This window comes from Salvia splendens, chromosome 17, assembly GCF_004379255.2.
Source record: "Salvia splendens isolate huo1 chromosome 17, SspV2, whole genome shotgun sequence".
Classification (NCBI taxonomy): Eukaryota; Viridiplantae; Streptophyta; class Magnoliopsida; order Lamiales; family Lamiaceae; genus Salvia; species Salvia splendens.
The window spans coordinates 2923089-2943276 of record NC_056048.1 but is presented as its reverse complement, the minus strand read 5'-3'; the positions used below and the strand labels follow the sequence as shown (position 1 = coordinate 2943276).

The 20188-nt window shown below is 40.4% G+C and overlaps 4 protein-coding genes across 6 annotated transcripts; 1 reads left to right on the top strand and 3 right to left on the bottom strand.

The window, feature by feature from the left end:
• Positions 1 to 2529: 2529 nt before the first annotated feature.
• On the bottom strand, positions 2530 to 5763 carry LOC121775321 (G-type lectin S-receptor-like serine/threonine-protein kinase At1g11300). The gene is made up of 7 exons (XM_042172396.1): positions 4377 to 5763; positions 4185 to 4292; positions 3919 to 4121; positions 3617 to 3827; positions 3264 to 3507; positions 3036 to 3186; positions 2530 to 2952 (listed from the first exon to the last, which is right to left on the bottom strand). The coding sequence occupies exons 1-7, from the start codon at positions 5653 to 5655 to the stop codon at positions 2641 to 2643; spliced, it is 2508 nt and encodes an 835-aa protein (XP_042028330.1). The 5' UTR covers positions 5656 to 5763; the 3' UTR covers positions 2530 to 2640.
• Positions 5764 to 6715: 952 nt separating this feature from the next.
• Positions 6716 to 8000, bottom strand: LOC121773828 (myb family transcription factor EFM-like). Of its 2 annotated transcripts, none has more exons than XM_042170746.1 (4): positions 7710 to 8000; positions 7398 to 7640; positions 7111 to 7187; positions 6716 to 7034 (listed from the first exon to the last, which is right to left on the bottom strand). In XM_042170746.1, exons 1-4 carry the CDS (start codon positions 7924 to 7926, stop codon positions 6894 to 6896), a joined length of 678 nt encoding a protein of 225 aa, XP_042026680.1. In that variant the 5' UTR covers positions 7927 to 8000; the 3' UTR covers positions 6716 to 6893. The 2 variants fall into 2 exon arrangements, with proteins under 2 accessions (XP_042026680.1, XP_042026681.1); XM_042170747.1 differs by having other exon boundaries at positions 7153 to 7187.
• Positions 8001 to 12257: 4257 nt separating this feature from the next.
• Positions 12258 to 12599, top strand: LOC121775443 (B-box zinc finger protein 32-like). The gene has a single exon (XM_042172524.1). The coding sequence runs from the start codon at positions 12258 to 12260 to the stop codon at positions 12597 to 12599; it is 342 nt and encodes a 113-aa protein (XP_042028458.1).
• Positions 12600 to 14643: 2044 nt separating this feature from the next.
• On the bottom strand, positions 14644 to 18021 carry LOC121774070 (universal stress protein PHOS32-like). 2 transcript variants are annotated; one of them, XM_042170986.1, is made up of 2 exons: positions 16954 to 18021; positions 14644 to 14952 (listed from the first exon to the last, which is right to left on the bottom strand). In XM_042170986.1, exons 1-2 carry the CDS (start codon positions 17663 to 17665, stop codon positions 14933 to 14935), a joined length of 732 nt encoding a protein of 243 aa, XP_042026920.1. In that variant the 5' UTR covers positions 17666 to 18021; the 3' UTR covers positions 14644 to 14932. The 2 variants fall into 2 exon arrangements, with proteins under 2 accessions (XP_042026920.1, XP_042026919.1); XM_042170985.1 differs by lacking the exon at positions 14644 to 14952 and adding an exon at positions 15007 to 15150.
• Between the last annotated feature and the right edge of the window lie 2167 nt (positions 18022 to 20188).

Sequence of the window (20188 nt, the reverse complement as noted above, 5' to 3'; positions counted from 1 at the left end):
ATTAGTCAAAATAGTTTAAACAATAGTTGACTGTTAATTTTAAACGGTGCCGTCCAAAAAGGACTAAATTCGGCCCGTTTTCAATTATGAGGGACGAAATAATTCAAAAGATAATGTTTTGGACCAAAATCGTAAAATCGTTATATGTTTAGGACTACTTTTGACATTTAGAGCTTCCACAATGGCGGCGAGCGGACCGACTAGCCGATTCCCGGCGCTGGCCGGTCCGCTCGCCGAACTATTGCAGCCGGCCAGTGCCAAATAGGCGAGAAAATCGGCGAGCGCACACCGATCGGCTGGCCGCCATTGCAGGCTCCCGATCGGCGAGCGATCGGCAAGCCGATTTTTTATTTTTTATTTTATTTAATTTTCGAAACACTATAAATATGCGATTTGCGCGTCATTTTCATTCGCACCACTTGTTTTAACGAGTTTTCTCTCTATCTTAATTTCTGTACAAGAGCAACAACGCAAAATGAGTAGCGCGGGTGGTAGTAGTGGTGGTAGTGGTGGGGATGCTGAGGAGTACGAACGGCGAATGAACGAAGAGTTGGAGGCCTATACATCCCGAGAGATAAACCAGCTGATACAAAGGGCCTTACAGCCGGCGGTACCTCGACCTCGACCCGTTGTCCACAGCCGAGCAGTGATTGAGCGGGATCACGTAGCTGCACATCAGCGGCTATATGAAGACTACTTCGCACCGGAGCCACGGTTCAACGCCAACATTTTCAGGCGACGTTTTAGGATGAGCAGAGCCCTGTTTATGCGTATTGTTGACGCTTTGGAGCGTCGATATATGTGTTTCCGCTTCAGTCACGATGCGGCTGGCAGACCCGGCCACACACCTATTCAAAAGTGCACTGCGGCAATCAGGCAGTTGGTCTACGGAGGCGCTGCAGACATGTGGGACGAGTACCTCCACATCGGTGAGACGACTGCCCTTGAATGTATGAAGTATTTCTGTCAGGGCGTGGTTGAAATATTCCGTGATCAGTACCTTCGAAGCCCTACCCCCGAAGACTGCCAGGAGCTGATGCATGTGCACGGGGAGAAGCATGGGTTCCCGGGTATGTTAGGCAGCATAGATTGTATGCATTGGGAGTGGAAGAACTGCCCCACTGCCTGGAAAGGGTTCTACACGACCGACTACAAGGGAAATAATCCCACGATGATCCTCGAGGCCTTAGCTGATTACCGGTTGTGGATTTGGCATGCATATTTCGGGATAGCCGGGTCGAACAACGACCTCAACGTCCTCAACTCGTAGCCCCTTTTCAACGAGCAGTGCCACGGCGTCGGTCCGACCATCAGCTTTATCGCCAACGGGAACCAGCATGATATGGACCACTACTTGGCGGATGTGATATACCCTAGGTAGCCCGTCTTTGTGAAGACGATCAGGTGTGCATCAGATGGGAGGAATGCCTATTTTGCGGAACGGCAGGAGTCGGCGGGCAAGGACGTGGAGCGCGCATTTGGTGTGCTCCTGTCTCGATGGGCGGCAATTAGGGGTCCAACGCATTTGTGGCATGTCGACTGCATTGCTGATATAATGTACTCCTGTATTATCATGCACAACATTATTGTCGAAGATGAAGGTGTACAACTGACTAGTTGGGCCAACGACGATAATGAAGCCGGTCCAAGCCACGACGTGGCCGCCCCCAACATACGAAGTGGGGTACCTCACGATGAAGTCCGCCGCCTCCAAGCCCATGCCGACATGCGTCAAGTGTAAGCTCATATTAGACTCCAAAAGGATTTAATTGAAGAGTTGTGGGCGCGGAGGACTGCACGACGTTAGTTTTTTTTAATTATGTAATTTTTTTTAATGTACCTTTTTTTATTTAAATAAAATTATTGCATTTTCCCGTATCTGTGTCGTAAGTTGAATTCCGTATTTTGTGTGATTGTTATAATTTTGTTTATTGTGGCTAGCCTATGACTACACTATTGCTTATCCAGTTGCTTGTCCTGATGATGTGGCAGGAGGAGTTTTTAGTGCTGATGATGTGGCAGTAGGAGTTTGTGGCTAGGCTATGACTGGACTATTGCCATTGTGGATGCTCTAAGAGTGGGGAGTTGGGGACCACAACTCCTAAAATAGCAATTTCTCGTCATACAAAAAAAAGGTCGAAACCCCAACTCTATGGGCCTCACACATCTCAGTCCGACAATATTGTGAGGGGTGTTAAATCAGGGTACACAGTAACCCGCTAAGAGGGAAGGCCTAATCCACTGCCTGGAGCCCACCTCCCAAGGCCTCACACTTATGCCTGAAAGGTGTTACAACTACACGACAGTAATGAGATTCGATCATTGGTCAATCATACAAATTTGACCCTCCGGAACCAACTGTGCTATGCCCCTACGGAGTAAAATAGCAATTTCTTATGTCACTGTCTCACTGAATTTTTGTTAGATATTACCACGTGGGCCCATGCTCAATTTCGTCGCATGGTAGTTGGAGCCATCATTTTCCCAACTAACACATCTTCTAGAAACATTTGTAGTGCTACTATTATCTTATTTTCACTGAAATTCATTATTTAGAAAGAAAAAAATTCAAAGTTAAAACAGAGCATAGACGCAAGTAAAAATAAAAACAAGCAACATGTAAAATTATAATCTCTCATTTCACCGGCCATCGATGGCAGTGATAGTGAGCTCATTAACCGAGTGTCCGAATTCTCCCGCCGCCACCGTCGTCTTCACCGGCAAGCCGTTCCACTTCTCAGCAAACATCGGCTGCTCCGGCGCCGGCAGGTCCACTATTTCCCGGCTGAGCATCGACAAAACCGTCTGAATCGTAGGCCTATCTTTCGGAAATTCTTGCACACACAACAACGCAATGTGAATGCATCTCTCGATCTCTCCCTTCGAATCCGAGCTAGCTATGCCTTCGTCCGCGAAAGCCAAACCGTCGCCTTCGCTCCACAGCCTCCATGCCTGAAATGTGCAAAACATGAACTGAATCATTCATTTTGATGAAGGAAAGTGGTATTGATTTTGAGAGAGGAGTGAGTTCTTACACATCCAATAAGGCCAAGGGACCACTCGTGATTGTAAAAGTGTGCGTTCTTCTTCCCTTTTAGTATCTCTAGCATTAGTACTCCGAAGCTGTATACGTCTGATTTTTCCGAGAATCTGCCTTCCATCGCGTATTCAGGCGCCATATATCCGCTGTAAAAAATCGATATAGTGTTAACACGATGCAATAGGTTATGTCTGAACTGAAGATCTGAAGGGGTTGCACTTACTAAGTCCCTACGACTCTGGCAGTATTGTCGTGCTCTTGGTCGCCTCCGAAGATTCTAGCCATCCCAAAATCGGAGATTTTGGGGTTCCAGTCCTCGTCCAGAAGGACGTTGCTAGGCTTGAGGTCTCGGTGAATTATCTTCAGTCTGGAGTCTCTGTGGAGATAGACTAGGCCTCGACCAATGCCCTCCATGATATTCAAACGCTTCCTCCAATCTAGAACCTTCTTCCATGGATTGCTATCGTCTACACAAACACAATTCCAATCTATAAAACTTAAAACTAGTGTAGCATTATCTTAAAAGACCGAGTTGAGTTCTCATGTTTGATCTGTAACAACTAAAGATGTACGTACCAAAGAGGCAAAAGTCCAAGCTCTTGTTTGGCATGTACTCATAGATCAGCATCTTCTCTTCTTTCTCCGCACAATATCCCAGCAACCGGACCAGATTCCTGTGCTGGAGTTTGGAAATCACGATCACTTCATTCTTGAACTCTTGAGCCCCTTGTCCAGATGCGGCCGATAGCCTCTTCACCGCGACTTCTTTCCCACCACCCAAATTTCCCTTGATGAGATGAACAAAAAAAAACAGCTAGTGTTAGCTCCAACAACAACAAACAACCACCCATGCTAGAGATGGTGAAGTTTGTTTGTACCTTATAAACAGGACCAAAACCGCCCTTCCCGAGAAGATTGTCTTCGTTAAACTGATCCGTTGCATTCGCAACCGTCTCAAAACTAAACAACGGCAACTCCTCAATACTGTCCACCTCTGATTCCTGCTTCAGTACTATTGCAGTTGAATCTGACGGAAATGTTTGCTCTGCTTGGAACACCTTTTTCTGTTCTGGTTTTTGTCCTAATTTCACAAGATGGATTCATTAGCCACCAACAATTGTAAAGAACAAACCAAACTCAGTACCTTTTCTCTTCACCATCCAACACCAAGCAACAAAGATCATAGCCGATATGCACGCGAAACCAACCACCACCGGAATAATGATATACACCTTCTTATCCTTCTTCTTACCTACAATAAACATGGACTAAAATGACTGAATCCATCATTCACATTACAAGGAACACGCTACGAAATGTATAGTTTGAAAAATACCGAAATCAGAAGACGAGAGACGAATGTAAAGATCAACACCAACACCAGAGAACTGCTGAACATCAATCAAAGTATTTCTCCAGAACATACATCCGATCTTCGCATCATAAGCGTAAGCTATGCAAGAACAGTTCCCCAAACACCTGCTCCGGCACTCATCCTCCTGTCTAGGCATGAACTGTTCCGCGAAATCCGGAACCTTCATAAACGTTAGCCTAACAAATCCATCCCCATTAGGCTCCCCTGCATCACACTGCAGCTGATTCCTCCTCTGGCATCCATTAGTCCAATTCCCTGCATCCCATTCATCGCTATTAACCGGCTCGAACCCTCTCAGACAAGAGCACATGCTTGTAGCCCGAATATCACAGCTCCCGAACGGCCCACAAGTCCCGTAAACATCACACTCATTCGAAGGCGCAAGCCAAGTAACATCCCAGCTCTTCTTCTCAACATTCCACAGCTTCTGCAGCAAACTCCCGGAAGAGTTCAAGTCGATTTTCATCAAGAAGTCCGCCTGAGGCGCGGTGAAGTAGAAGCTACCGGCGTGATCATCCACCACGCTGAACCCATCCAGGTACGGCGAGTACATGTCCTGCACACCGATCAGGATCAGGCCGTTCCACGGCCCGCTCCTCCAGTAAGGCCGGCCGTTGTTCCACGTGAACATCTGCGGGATATTCAACGCCTCCAGCCCAGAAGCGAACGCCCCTGTCTCTGGACTGGAGGCGTTTCTCCACGACGAAATGACGACCTTCTTCCCTGTGTCCACGTTGTCGATGATCCTCATGGTCGGGAGGAAAACGCTCGAAGGCTCCGAGAAGGACTCCCAGAGTACACCCCCTGTCGCGTTTTCGCGAAGCACGAGGTTCCCAGTGTCCAGTATCTGAAGTGTGGTGCTCTGAAGTGTGGTGTTCGCAGTAATGTTGGTTGACCATATGGTCTCATTTCTTGCATCAAGGAGGACTAGATTTCCGGTTTCGGATATGGTTGCGACGGCGCTGGAGGGGGCGTTGAGGGGTCGGCCGCGGTTGGCGACCCACACCACCGCTTCCTCGGAGACGACGTAGTAGACTCCGAGGTAGCGGGTGGTGGTGTTGGCGGGGCTGAAGAAGCCAAGTTTGAAAACGCGCTTTTGGGAGATGATGGAGTCTGGATCTCGGATTACTACACCGGGTGAAATCGTGTCTGTGTCTAGCGATTTACATAGAAGGGGAAGAAAAAGAAGTAAGAGGGGTGTGAATTGGTGGAGAAAGCGTTTGATTATTGAAATATTCATTGTTTGGGATGAGAGTGTGTGAGAGGGGAAGAACGGTAGTGCAATTTGATGGTTTTATTACAGAATTAGTTACATGGTTTTATATACTTGTTTATACTAATGTAGAGGGTGGTTGTGTGGAAAATGAGGTCGGTCTGTCAAAGTCGTCGGCGAATATCATTATCTACACTTCATATCAAACATAAAATAAACCTGTGCGATGACTTGTTTGGACTGTATTCCAATAAGACTACCACTGATTATGAGGCTGATTTTATGTATTTGTGGGCCAACCAGAGGAGCCAATAGCCAAATGTGAAATGAGTCAAATAACAACTAGTTATAGTAAAATTTAAATGAAAGTTGTATTAAAATGATAAAATGAGACTTTCTAGTAGCAAATGAAAGAGAGTATAGTATTGTTATGGAAACTTACTTTTTATAGTACTCCATTTGTTTGTGACATTCGAATGTGAAATCTAAATTTGTATACTATTTAGTCTTCACATTGGTGTTAGTCTTCTAGTTCCTTTATGAGAATCATTAGCACCAATATATGGAAGTATTGATGCACTTTTCTTAATAAATTATTATCCTTGTGTATTTATCATTGATTTTAGGTCTACAAACTATAAGACGAAAGTCAATGGAAATCTCGCCCCACTTGGAAAAGCAATAATGCTATTAGTACTATTTTGGTCAAAATATATGTGAGGCACCAAATAATGAAGACAAAAAAAATGAAAACACAAATTTCCAAAGGTAATAGTTGAGAGGTCTAAATTTTAGGTGAGTGGGGCATTATTTAAATAAACTAATTAGTCAAGTGGCTTTATTCGAAATAAACTAATTTATGAGACAAATTCGACGTATGTTCGCGTGTTATGATTTTACTTTCAAATTTATTACGGTGGGTGAAAAGTTATCGAGTTGAGTTCAGATTTGGGCTTCTGCTGAATCCAGATTTGGACTTCAAAATTTATTTGGGCTTCCAAATTTAGCCCATTCACTTTATCAATTTAAATGGTCCATGAGATAATCGGGCTCTGGTATCTCACTTATCCTTGCAACGAATAGCAAATTGTGCGGGTCAAGCTGATAACGACTCACCTAATAAAATCAAGTTCAAAGTTTCAAACACAAATTATCAAGGAAATCCTCAACCCGAACACAAATCTGACCAATTAAACTGTCATTAACACTATTCATCGCCAAAAAAATAAAAAGAGTCTAAACTATGCGGTGAAGTAGATGCCTCATTAAGATGGTGGTAGAATTCGACGTTCGTAGAAGGCGGTAGACGTTGCTCCGCCATGGGTTGCATACTCTGGTGGGACCCATATGCTACCTACGATCACCATTGGTTTTGGAGCTTGGATTCCAGCGTGCAGTCTGTATTTCTGTGCACGTACAAATTTCCAATTAGTATGTGATTATTAATACGATCAATTAAGGAGAGAGAAAGAGAAAAGGTGCCTGTAAATGGCTTTTAACTTCATCACTAGTTAATCCCTCAACCTTCATTAATTGCGTGATTTGTTTGGGAGTTGCCACTGCATCCATCCAAAATGGATAATCAGTTGGTAAGAATCAAATTGCTCGCTATCTCATTCAAGATGACCATTTTCTTGAATGACACGAATTTTAAAACAGTAAATGCAAATTTTATTCTAAATATAGAAAGACTGACATTTTTAATTAGCACAAATTAAAAAATAAATATGGACAGCTTAAATGGGACGGGAAGAGTAATATATACTAACGTTGTGAACCACCGAGCATGTGCAACGCATGTAGGAAACGCTTGTGCAAGTGCGGCGACCAACACCTCCTCGCCTTTCTCTTCTCCATGTTATCAGGCGGCGCAAGACCTAACTCCGGGGACGGGATCCTTCGTCCCTCAACTTGATCGCTCCACAGCGTCGCAGACGCCATCCAGTTCGATTTATCCGCAGAAAGTTGCTTCATCCTCTGCGACTGCAGCTCCTGCCTCGACGCCTCCGTGGCTGATCCAACCATCCATCAATTAACTAATCCAACGGCTGTAATAACGCAAGTGTGTTTCAAGAAATTACCGTTTGTGAGAAGTTGCATGCAAAGTGGAAGCTCACGCTTGAAAGCCTCAATCTTGAGCTTTTCTTCTTCCAAACAAGCTACGAATTCTTCCAGCTTCTGTGTTTTTTCCACCAGAGATTCAGTGTTAAGACTGAGTTCAGTTGATGATGCCATCCCTATATCGTAGGCAACGCTATTGGATTTGGAATATATATAGTTGCATGAGTTTATTTTCATGTTCTTTTTACAAAGTGCTAATGAAAAAGGATGTATATAGAGGAAATGCTACTTTTGTTTGGGTGGTTGTTGGAGGGAAAATAAAAGGGAAGTCTTGTGACAAAAGCAAGCAAGAAATATGTAAATAGATAAACGGCTTGAGATTTTTTGGATAAAGGGTCGATTCTGTCTCATCGTTTGGAACGTTTACCTGAAAATATCTCACCGTTTAAGCTGAAATTACATGTCCATTTAGTAATCGATGTGTAATTTTGGATAATCAATGTGTAATTTGGATAATCGATCGACATGTAATCAAGTCGATATACTGATCAATTCGGATTTTAAATGAAACAATGGACATTAAATGCTAATACTCCCTTTATCCGGCAATAAATGTCTCATTTTTTACCGATTCGGATTTTAAGAAATCGTTTGACCTTGTAAAAAAAGTGGGTAGAAAACGTTAGTGAATGTGTACCCTATTTTCGTATATTAGTTTTATACTAAAATGTGAGTGAAATAAATGAGTGGAACGTGAGATCACTTACCAAAAATAGTAAAAGTGATATTGCACATTTATTGGCGGACAGACAAAAAAAAACAAAAATGAGACATTTAATGATGGACGAAACGAGTAACTTAAACGGCGGTACATTTTTTGGTAAACGTCCTGAACGATTAAACAAAATCACACCTTTACCATATATTTTTGCAGATAGTAAACGCCAAATGCTTGTAGTTAAATAGGATAAATAAGAAATATACCTAGTTTTCGTCCTCTTTTGAACAGCTTTAGTTTGTCAATACATACATTAGCTGTGGGAATTGATTCTTCTTGTTAGCCTACTTTTCTCTTTTCCTTTTTTCGAAATATCTGTTAAATTCCAGCCAGTTAAAGAACAACTCTTTATTACCAGAATAAGGTTAAAGAAAAGAAGAGACATAATCTACTTTTATGACCTGCTTTAGTTAAAGATTCTCACTCATCTCAAATTTGAAAAGGTGAATAAAGCGTGATTAAGCAATCGAGTTTAATACAAAATGCATCGTATTCTTTGGAGAGGTTGATATAAAGGAACTGGAAAATGAGGTTTAGCAGTCTGTTTCATTTCGTGTCGTAAGGCTTCAGTTACAAGGCTCCAATCCACTCCTTTTTTTTCTGCAGATTCTTCACTCTTTTTCTCTCTTTCATCTTCCCCTTTTCTTGGTCTTTAATTTGATGTTGCGGCTTCACTCTTTTGGGATTCTCGAGCAACACATTGTTTGGCTTTAAGTCTGTGCCCGAACGATCACGAGTTCCAATTCTTGAATTCGTCACTGATGTATAGTGAAGTGATTTGGTAATTTTGGAGAAGAAGACTCAAATAATCTGAATTTTTTTTGCACCATCTGTCGTTATTTTCAAGTGTGGAGTAACATGATAGTCTCCAATTATTTGCCTAATTGGTCATATATTAGGAGGATGGATTCGTGTAATAAAAAGGAGAAATTAGGGTTCCAATTATTGTACTTCGAATTATTGAATATTTTTTGTGTACTTATCTAAACATTGGTGTTCAAGTTAATTATTGGTTCGGATGATTCATTGCTATCGTTTTATAGATAAGAAAAGAAACAACATGTTTCTGAAATTACAAGAAACACATGATCAATTTTGGGTCAGAAGAATTTAGTAAAAAACTAGATCCACTCAGAGTTTGATTGGACTGATCCAACCTAATAATCAGCCCAACATCTTAATTGGTTGGGAATTTATTTTGATTGACAAGAAATATCTATTTAGTTGACTCGAACATTCGACATATTGACCGGTGGAAAAAATGTCTCACATGCTTTATGTTCTACGTACATAATATTAACTTATGGAGTATATAATTACCAAATACTATACGCATCTTTAGTGTTTTCGCGCATATAATATAACATACATTTCGACGACGAAGGTGATAATCGGTTTGTAAATAATCATGAAATACAAGGTAATCTTGTCAGCCAAATGATATTATTACGGGCCGAGCTTTTGAGATAAGATAATCAAACAAGAGAGAAGAATATACATGACCTCTAATCATAAATAAACATGGCAATTGAATGACCCTGAAAGTTGGATATTATAGTTTTATCATCAAACAATATGCTTTCTTGAAGATAAAGCATGGGTCGCATAGTCCCCAATTAGAAAACGCAACTGTTTTTTCATATTTTTTGTTATGCTACTCGAATTATTACATAGGGTTGAAGTTCATAAAAATGTGCATCACAAATATTGAAGCTAGTGGTGGATCCTGAACCAGGAAATGGCGGGGCGGAATTTAAATATTAAATATTAATAAATTTAATATTTAAATATTAAATATTATATTTATTATTATTTTTAATAATAAAATAAATAATATTATATTAATATTTAAGTAGCACTAGCTTGTTAATAAAATATAAACATGTACTATAGCTTGCAAATATGTATTGTTCATTTTAAAATATAAAATTATTGTAATTATTGTATACATTCAAAACCATTGTAAATATTATATACAAAAGAGATATAAGTAGAGTAGTAAATAGTTAGATTTCAAAAATATTTAAAATGTTTATTTTGTTACATAGAGAATAAGATGCATGGATCACAAATTATAAGTACTTCAGGACAAAAAAAACTTTAACACAATATTAAAAATAATTTTAACTAAAGAAAAAATATAACATAATATATGCAAATTAGTAAAAGTTTAGATTTCATAAAGTATTTAAAGATATTATTTTGATAATAAGAAGAAATATGAATTGGTAAAATAAAAAAAGTAAAGAATGGAAAACATATGTTGTTCTTGTTGAGGATTGAACCCTAGACCTCTAAGTTAAAAACCCAACATCCAAACCATTGCGCTACTACAATTTATATAACATTTATTGAAAGTTTAGGGGGTGGATATGCTATTTTTTGGCTCGATTCAAGGGAAAGTTTAGGCTCTCCGAACAGCCGGGAGGGGGCGACCGTCCCCTCCTGCCCTCTCCCCCTAAATCCGCCACTGATTGAAGCATAGCTAAAACTAAAAGGAAGAGTATAAACAATTGAATTATTTAAATAAGTAGGCCCAAAACTGAAAATGGAGTCGCATAAAAAGGCCCACTAATTGCACTCCCTCGTAGTCGTGGAACGACACTAGCGCGACTTCATTATGGCCATTGCTTTGGTTTGTCTTGCACTTAATTCCGACATATCTTTGATCTCAATTATTGTCATTTTCAATTTAAATATTATCAATAGCCATGTTATATTATGATATTTTAATACACGTGTCGGAACATCAAACAATACGTCATTCCAGACGAACACTCACTTGCACGCGACCGTACTGTGAGCTGATAATCTGTCTCCCCAATTCTTTTCTCATCAATGCATCCTTGCTGCCGAGTACGAATATATTCATTTTTTTTTATGTATGGACTATTGAGTGAGTTGATAATCTGTATATTACTATTTAATTGTATTTTTTTAATTTACTTTTTTTAGAATTTTATTTGAGAACCATATTTTTTTTTATATTTCCACATTATAAATATTTATAGAGTATTTGATTAGAAATAAGAAGGATTCTCTCTTACAAACCAATCTCTCTCTTCCTAAGAATTAATGTCTGTAGAGAGAAGAGGAATAAGGTCTCCGACACTTTATGTCCTCTCACCTCTTGAAAGATTAAAAAGTTCTTCGATACGTATTAATTCCTAATTAATTCGCATCACGCCGCCGCCTCCTCCCCTCCCTCCTTGATTGTAACAAAAAAATAGATTGTATTTAGCTTTCATACCAAACTACATTGATCATTCTTGAATAATCTAGATCATATTCATGAATGATATGGGAGGATTCCATGTAGACTTTAATATATGAATATACATGAAATTAATATAATATAATACACATACATTTAAGTATAATATCTCTTACTATTTCATTACACGCGGCCATAACACCTTGTTCTCTAGTAACTATTAAAAAATAATATTTGAAGTCACCTGCAACAACTTAGCACACCCCCATAGGCCGTAGTCCTTTATTTCTTGACATGATTACCTTATAAACCCTCTAAACTTTTTTTGGTAAGTTGCAAATGCAAAGTAAGCTCTGGTGACCTTTCTACTTAGTTGATCTCAAATTCCAATAATACATGTTGCAGCCCCAAAAAAGTGAAGGAAAAAAGACAAAAAAAAAAAAAAAGAAAGACAACTTGCTTCTACACCACATTCCATATATAAGTAGCCTAATAAAAAATCAGACAGCAACTTGCATTCTATTTCTCCCATTCCAACGCCATTTTCTTCAATTTGGAGATTTAAAAAGAGAGGAAATGAAGAAATGTGAGTTGTGCAACAAGGTGGCAAGAATGTACTGTGAATCCGACGAAGCGAGCCTGTGCTGGACTTGCGATTTGAGGGTTCACACCGCGAACTTCCTTGTGGCGAAGCACACGAGAACTCTTCTCTGCCACGCCTGCCAGTCTCCGACTCCTTGGACTGGCTCCGGCCCCAGGCTCGGTCCCACAGTCTCTGTCTGTGAGGCCTGTGCCAATGGCCAGAGAGACGAAGATGAAGATGACAAAGACAGTGATAGCGAAAACCAAGTTGTGCCATTGTCTTTGCCTCCCCTTTTCGCCTCCGCTTCGACATCCTCCGCCAAGGCAAAAAGATGAGATCATGGATGTGGTGATAGCACAAGATGAAGACAACAACTTTGGCTTAATTATTAACCATGTTTTTCATGTGTATTATTGACTCAATGACTTGTTGTAATAGTTTAGAGCAACCACCAAGATTGTACTTAATTTAATCACTTTAATTAATGTTATGCTTAATTGTTCAAGAATCCTAATTACAAGCACTTCAAAATACTTGTGGTTGGGAAAATGTGTGAAAATTGTATCAAGATCACAAATAATATCTTTGATGGTGTGGTGGCATGATTCATGACCTTGATTCTTTTTAATTTCAAAGTAGCATAAAATAGGAATCTTCCACTAGGATTATCAATAGAGACGAAAAAGGAAACAAAAGTCCACGTGGAATCAACCAATGGAGAGGGAGAAGCGTTTGAACGGTCCTAAAATCGATGAATGCTTAAAGCTTCAACATCAATCAATCATGTAATGCCAATTGAAGCTGGGAATGTGCATGAATCTAGCCTCACACAAACATAGATTTCTCATCCTACATCTGTCCATTCTATGTAACATTTGAATTGATTTTGAAGGAAAGATGGATATGTTTGACATTTGGATTATTAAGGTTGAATTCTTGGTGTAAGATCCTATGGCTGTCTTAGCCGTCTCTGGGTGTGATTAAGAGATTTGAGGTTAGATTGGAATTTGGGTCATTAATGGATACCAAAGACTATAAACTATTGGTTTTATATCTTAATTATGGATTAAGGCGTGTGTAAAATAAGAGTGCCACCGACACGTTCACGTGCTTCACACAACACCCCCATTATGCTACAATTTACAAGTTGCACACCTGCACTACTATTAACAAGACAATATGATCCAACATCTTATAAACCTTTAAATAATATTAGGGTCACTAATCCCGGTTTATTTTTTCACTCTTATAAGCAATAATCAATTAGTATTCAAATTAATACTCACTCCGTCCATTCAAGATGATCACCTTTCCTTTTTTGTTTGTTCTAATCAAGATGATCACTTTCCAATTTTGGAAATAACTTCCTCTCTCCTCTCTCCTCATTCAAATATTCAACTACATTTTTCCTCTCTACTTTATTCCATCTAACAACACTTCCTAAAATCTCGTGCCACTCAAGAATGTGGTTATCTTGAGTGGGACGGAGGGAGTATTTTCTATGATTTTCTCTATACACATATGATTCTCGGTCTCTAATTCGCAATTCTCTCTAGTTTAAAAACTTAACATTAATCAAACACCTTTGTTTATTGTTTTAGTATACTCTTTCGTCCCGTAAAAATAGAAACTTTGAAGACCACACAACTTTAATAGTACAAAATTGATAATCTATGATAAAAATTGAAAAAGTAAGTAATTGATCAAGTGGTATTAGTATAGAATGAACTTGCTAAAATTGAAAATGAACTAATTTTATGCAACAAACTAAAAAAAAGACTATTATTTGGAATAGTGAGGAATATGAAATAAGTGTATTTTTTTTAAATTTTTGATTAGAAAAACCAGAACTGTTGGATGAATATGGATTATTTAAATTTTCTAAATTAAAATTTTCTTGTGGTTGTCGTATGATGTCTAATTTGATCTACGTCTGAATAGTACTCAACGTTTATGCTTGTGGAGATTCCAGTCCAGATTCTTCTGTCCAAAGACAACATCCAAACCATGCCAACAACAGTTTTTGCTCAAGCAATTTACATCCCACATAATTAAATTAGTATTACTCCCTCCATCCGTCATTTGGAAGTCCCGATTTACCATTTTAGTCCATCTACCATTAGAAGTCTCGGTTCACTTTTACTATGAAGGGTAGATACATCTCACTTTCCACTAACTCATTCCACTCTCTATTATATAAAAATAAGTCTAACATTCCACTATTTTTTTCACCCAGTTTCCTTTATATTTCTTAAAACCCGTGCCAAAATCAAATTGATTACCAATGATAGACAGACGGAGTATAACATTATCCACAAGTCCAATCAGCACAAAAGAAATAAAACAGAGGTAATACACACCAGAATGAGGCACATAACATAGAGAAAAGAGATGGTTTCAGTATAATCGCCATTAGATGAGTATATGAAACTGGAAGATGTGTCTGCGAAGAAGTCGGAAAGATAGCTTACATCACATCGATAGCATGACCATTCTCAGTATCTAAAACATAGGAAGGAAACTTATCAACAATGATGATCATTCAGCCTTCACAGAAACAACACAGTAGCCAAAGGATAAGCCGAATGAAGTACTCAGCTTCTCTCACACAAACAAGTATCCATGATGAACGCCGTCTCAGGAAAACAAGCCCTCTCCAATCACCAGCTCAAGAGATCTTCTCCACATCTGCATCGTGCAAAACCTAATGAACTTAGCTCGGGACTAAATCATTCATAAAGGGAGGAACATAGCATAAAGTAGTCTCTAAGATTGAGAAAGCCATGGAAAAACACGATAACTAAATCTACATGCCAATTTCCCTTCCCTACCCATTAGATTCCGGTCAAGCAATAAAGGCCTTCATCATCCCTCCACTTATCAATCCTAAAAACACTCGTAAACATCAGTAACAATTGTTAACGGTTACTTTTCTCTTAAAGCATTTCTACTAAAAGTATATGAACAAGGTCAGAAAGGCTTGGTTGGTTCATTGAGACAGGCAATGAATTGACAAAACATGATACTGATGTTGTCATGCAGCGGAAGAACAAGCATTAGATCAGCAATCATCACATATGGTGTTTCCTAGATAATCTAGTAGAAAAATCCCTTCAACCGCAGCTTCAATATTCAATTCGAAGCATGTATACATTGCACATATTAGATTCTTTGGGCTATTCACAATCATGTCATCTATGGTTATGCCAGTTTACCTGATCTATCTCTAACTCAAAATGTTTTGGAAATTTGGACAAATTTTTATAATTAATTGCTGACTAAAATTAGTTTGTTATGAAGTACCAGGAATGTATCAGATCATTTCATAAGCAAAATCTAACTACTTGTGGTATAACTCTGACCATGTATATTACTCAACATGTCATAACAATAAAGCGACATGCCTTCTCTTCAATCTGATTGTGTACAAAAGACAATATAGTTCAACTCCAATCAACTTTTGAGACCAAATCTCCAAGTCTTGACAGCTTGCTTATTTCAAGCTTTATTATTTTTGGAGAATCTCAATAGTATCAGGATTCTAATCTCCAAAAGAAATCTAATCTTCAAATAGTTTTTTTATACTCCATTATTAAGAAATATTGGTTTCTCCAACAACTACAACTCCACCTTGAGTTCAATATGCATTTTTATGGCTGTTACCAAATATTTTTCGCTACAGCAAGCCAATTATAAAAGCAGATAACACTACATGAGTCAATTATTATTGTCTTCACTCAGGTCACGCATAGATATTAGAGAGTGAAACCCAATACTATATAGCTATAGTCATGCATTCAGAACATTCAACTAAATTTAGTTCAAGAAAGCCTTAGACTCTGCAGTTTACAGATATCTCCTTTTGTGCTAAGACAAAATATTTCCTTGGCAAATCAACCGATGACTCATTATTTTCTAGCTTGACATGAATATCAGTCTACTCTTTTCTTTAAAAGCTTAACCCAACTGTTTGCCCAATGTGGCCATCCTCTAAAAAGTAACACGAACAAGAGATAAAAAAATTCTAATCAGAAAAGTAATTATCACTCTTCTAAATCAGCTTCTACGCATAAACATGCTTGACCGGGCTGTAAACCAGCGCATTCATTATATAGTTTTCAGAAATGTTGGAGTACTAACACAGTAAACGTAAACACCATTCAATACTTTTGGTTGGTGACATGAGCAGATTAAGAGGTCAGACACAAACACAATATCCAGGAGGAAAATAAAATTGGCATTCTGATTTTACATCTGCAAATATCCTACAATCTCATTGGCTTACGTCCATTATTTCAATCAGCAGGTAACTTGATTCTACTAAGATTCACAGGCCTTAATAACCTCCGGCACCTATGAGTTTTCTCCATCTAAACTTCTATTCAGCTCAGGTAATACTAACACTCAGCCTCACTCTAAGAAATCAAGGTCTTACTTCAAACGCAACTCATAACTTTTTCCACTTTCCCACTACGATACTCATCCCGGCCAACTATACATATCAAAGTCGAATCATATTCAATCTTGAAACGAAATTAGCTTCTTCTAATTGCTTGACTTCCACTATGCACAGTATATAAACAAATAGTTGCATAGGTTGATGCAATCCTATGTCCTAACCCAAGATAAAACAAAGAATGAATCCTCATCGCATCCAAAAAGTGAACTGATTCCGTGATTATACTTCACCTGCATTATGATCAGAAGCATCAAGAAAGAGCGGCTCCTCCTCCTCCGGCACCGGTTGCAGAGCCAAGATATCCGTGTCCACTGCCTTTCCCGAACCCCCATTTACATCATCAGAATCCGCATCTCTCTCATCTGGAAATCTCACCACAACCACGGGGCACACACAGTGATGCACGCAGTAATCACTCACACTCCCCAGTCTCCCTTTACTCCCCCTCCTCGACGCTCCGAATCCCCTGCTCCCCATGATCACAGCACTAAGCCCCAGCCTCTCCACCTCCAGGCACAGCCTCTCCTTCATGTCGTGATCCTTCACAATATGGATCTTGAACGGAATCGCTGCCTCCACCAGCGGCTGCGCCAGGTCATCCGCTTTGCTCGTGGTGAAATTGTCGAAATCGTCCTCCAGCTTCTGCTGCGACCTCTCGTCGGCGGCGTCGACGGAGACGTCCACGGCGCCCCAATCGGCGCCGTAGAGGACGGAGGTGGGGCGCACGTGGAGGAGGATCACGGCGTCGCCGGGGCGGAGGTAGTTCTGGACGGCCCACTTCACGGCGTGGGCGCTCTCGTCGCTGAGATCGACGGCGATCGCGACCTTGCGCTGGGCGCCGGCGGTGGGGGTTCCGGGAGGGAAGCGGGGGGAGGCCGGCTGGTGGAGAACGGCGGCGGCGGGGCGGTCGTTTTCTTTCCGATTGCTGTGTGGTGATGCCATGCAGTGAAGGTGTGATTTGGGGGGAAATTGGAATCAGGGTTTGTGAGGGTTTTGATTAGTAAGCAAACAGTAAACAGCGATTGAATATTTGAATTAGGTACCGAGGAAGAGAGGTGAGGGACTGGAATCAGATGAAATTAAAACTGAAATCTTTAATTTAGGTGAATTATGATTGACAAAATACAACGATTTCAGGTAGATTGGAATGAGCAAGGAAGGAGAAAGTAGGGATTTGGATGGGCATGACATGAGCTAAGAGCATCTCCTATGGCGCCCCTCCGGTAGGACGTCCGGTCGGACACCGGGAAGGGCGACGGGACGTCCGCCGTTGGGAGGTCGGAGGTCGGATACGGACGTCCCGTGAGGAAGTCGGGTGTCCTCGGACGTCCCGGGGACGGGCGGGTGGACGGGTGCCACTGTGGCGAAGGTCGGACGTCCCGGTCGGACGTCCGATATTTGATTTTTTTTTTTTTTTTTTTTTAAATTCTATATATACGGCTCGTTGAACTTCATTTCATTTGCACCACTTGTGTTAACAAGTTTCTCTCTTCTTTTACTACAAATTTCATTTCTACAAATTAAATTATTGTGATTTTTTTAATTGCGGGATGTCCTAGTGGGAAGGGCGATGGGAAGGGCGGATATGCAGGGGATGTCCTAGTGATGTGGCAGTGGGGTGGGATGTCCTAGTGACGTGGCAGGAGGTATTTTTGGGATGTTCTAGTGGATGTCCGAATGGGATGTCCGCCCACTGGAGATGCTCTAAAGAGGATGCGTGGCAGAAGAAAGTAGCACCTCGAGATTGACGAGTCACAATTAAAGGTTATCCATTTGAAGAAGACAATACCATATTCCCCAACTTGCAATCCAATACACAAGAATGCACAATTTTGTGATTCAAGTGCTCACACAACTTTCATGAAAAAAATGTGCTCATATGTGACTGGGTGGAATCTTAAGGACTCAATGGTTTGAAGTTTGAACCAAACTTATTGGGGAAGCGGTGATATTTCAAAGCTACAAATCGGTCATTTTTATGGACCATTCGATGTTGTTCGAAGTCAAGCGTCTTTGCTGTGAAAATATGACAAGGGGTTTTAACGTGAAATTGATAAAATAAGATAAATGTAAAAAGAAAAAGAGATTGAAATATTATTAGTGGAGCATGAGACTCATTTTATAAAAGAAAAAAAGACTTTGCCAAAAATTGAAGGAGACTATTTTTATTGGATCAACCAAAATTGAAAAACAAGACTATTTTTATGGGACGGGGGAGTTGATGATTCCGCGAATTTTTGATGATGATAAATGCTCGTAAAAATAAATTACGACACAGAGAATTTTACGTGGTTCGATTTACTGAGGTAAATCTACGTCCACGGGGAGAAATGGGGGCAGGTTTGTATTGCTTGATCTGCGAATTACAGCTTACAACACAGACTTGCTATATGATTATTTCTCTAGAGAGATTCTAACCCTTTTCTATCAGATCTAAGTTCTATTTATACATTGAACTAAGATCGTGGCTTACATCATCACTCTAGGTCGTGGAGGTCGTGTAGGTCATGGCCTAAGATCGTGGCCTGAGTTGACGCCACGTGGTAGTGGGTGTGTTGGAAGTTGTGGAAATCCTGCATGGGTCCACTAACTCCTTGTTCGGTCGAATACTGAGACCGAACTGCTTTGGTTGCCGATCTGAGAGTAGAGCTTGATGCCGACCTGAGAGCAGAGCTTGATTGGTTGGCTTTTACCGAGCTGTAGGCTGAGGCCGAACTCTTTGGTAATGCCGAACTCCTCCGAACTCTTTGGTAATGCCGAACTCATACTCTTCCTTGGGCTTTGGGCTGATGGGCCGTCACTGCTGTTGGGCTTGTTTAGTTCGTACCCCATCACTACCCCCCCCCCGAAAGACGAAGTGAATCACTTCGGCGAAGCGAGTCACTTCGGCATTCTGGATAAAGGTACGGGGGAGGCTGACGTCAGGGGACGTGCCTTGCATGTGACTGCATTAAATGCGACAGTAAAATCCGGCCGTTGAATCCTGAAAAGGTGGGATTCGAAACGGTGCGACGATTTTGAAATCTTCGCCGAATCTGATAAATATGCTCTTTCTTCCTCATTTGAACACCTTTGCTGTTGCGTCTTCTATACTCTCTCTTTCTCGAGAAATTTTCTTCCGCTTTCAAGAGCTTCTTCAGACTTTCTTCACTTTCAAAAAGTAAGAAAAATGTCTTCTTCTTCTTCTTCGGTGTCGGGTAGCGGTAGGAAAGGGGATAAGGGGTCTTCTAGCCGGAAAGAATCCGGGGAGAAGACCGTAGAGTATTTTCACAGTATCTTGAGTAAGGATACTGTGATATCCTTTCACGAGAAATATTTTTTACCTGGGGGGAAGGCGGTGGTTCCCGACGATGATCATAGGGCTAACGACCCGCCGGAGGGTTATGCCACCGTTTACGAAGCCTGCTTAGAATGCGGGCTTCGTTTTCCTCTTCCCCCACCTTTTGTAGAGCTTCTTGATTTTTT

Excerpts from the sequence above, each read along its gene's own strand:
- LOC121773828 (XM_042170746.1), bottom strand. The coding sequence starts at position 7,926 with ATGAAAATAAACTCATGCAACTATATATATTCCAAATCCAATAGCGTT. Across the intron at positions 7,188-7,397 it reads CATGCTCGGTGGTTCACAAC|TGGCAACTCCCAAACAAATC; the intron begins GTTAGTATATAT and ends GGATGGATGCAG. Across the intron at positions 7,035-7,110 it reads AAGTTAAAAGCCATTTACAG|AAATACAGACTGCACGCTGG; the intron begins GCACCTTTTCTC and ends GTACGTGCACAG.
- LOC121775443 (XM_042172524.1), top strand. The coding sequence starts at position 12,258 with ATGAAGAAATGTGAGTTGTGCAACAAGGTGGCAAGAATGTACTGTGAA.
- LOC121774070 (XM_042170985.1), bottom strand. The coding sequence starts at position 17,665 with ATGGCATCACCACACAGCAATCGGAAAGAAAACGACCGCCCCGCCGCC. Across the intron at positions 15,151-16,953 it reads TGCTTCTGATCATAATGCAG|GATTGATAAGTGGAGGGATG; the intron begins GTGAAGTATAAT and ends GAGTGTTTTTAG.
- LOC121775321 (XM_042172396.1), bottom strand. The coding sequence starts at position 5,655 with ATGAATATTTCAATAATCAAACGCTTTCTCCACCAATTCACACCCCTC. Across the intron at positions 3,508-3,616 it reads CTTGGACTTTTGCCTCTTTG|ACGATAGCAATCCATGGAAG; the intron begins GTACGTACATCT and ends GTGTTTGTGTAG. Across the intron at positions 2,953-3,035 it reads CCCTTGGCCTTATTGGATGT|GCATGGAGGCTGTGGAGCGA; the intron begins GTAAGAACTCAC and ends TGCACATTTCAG.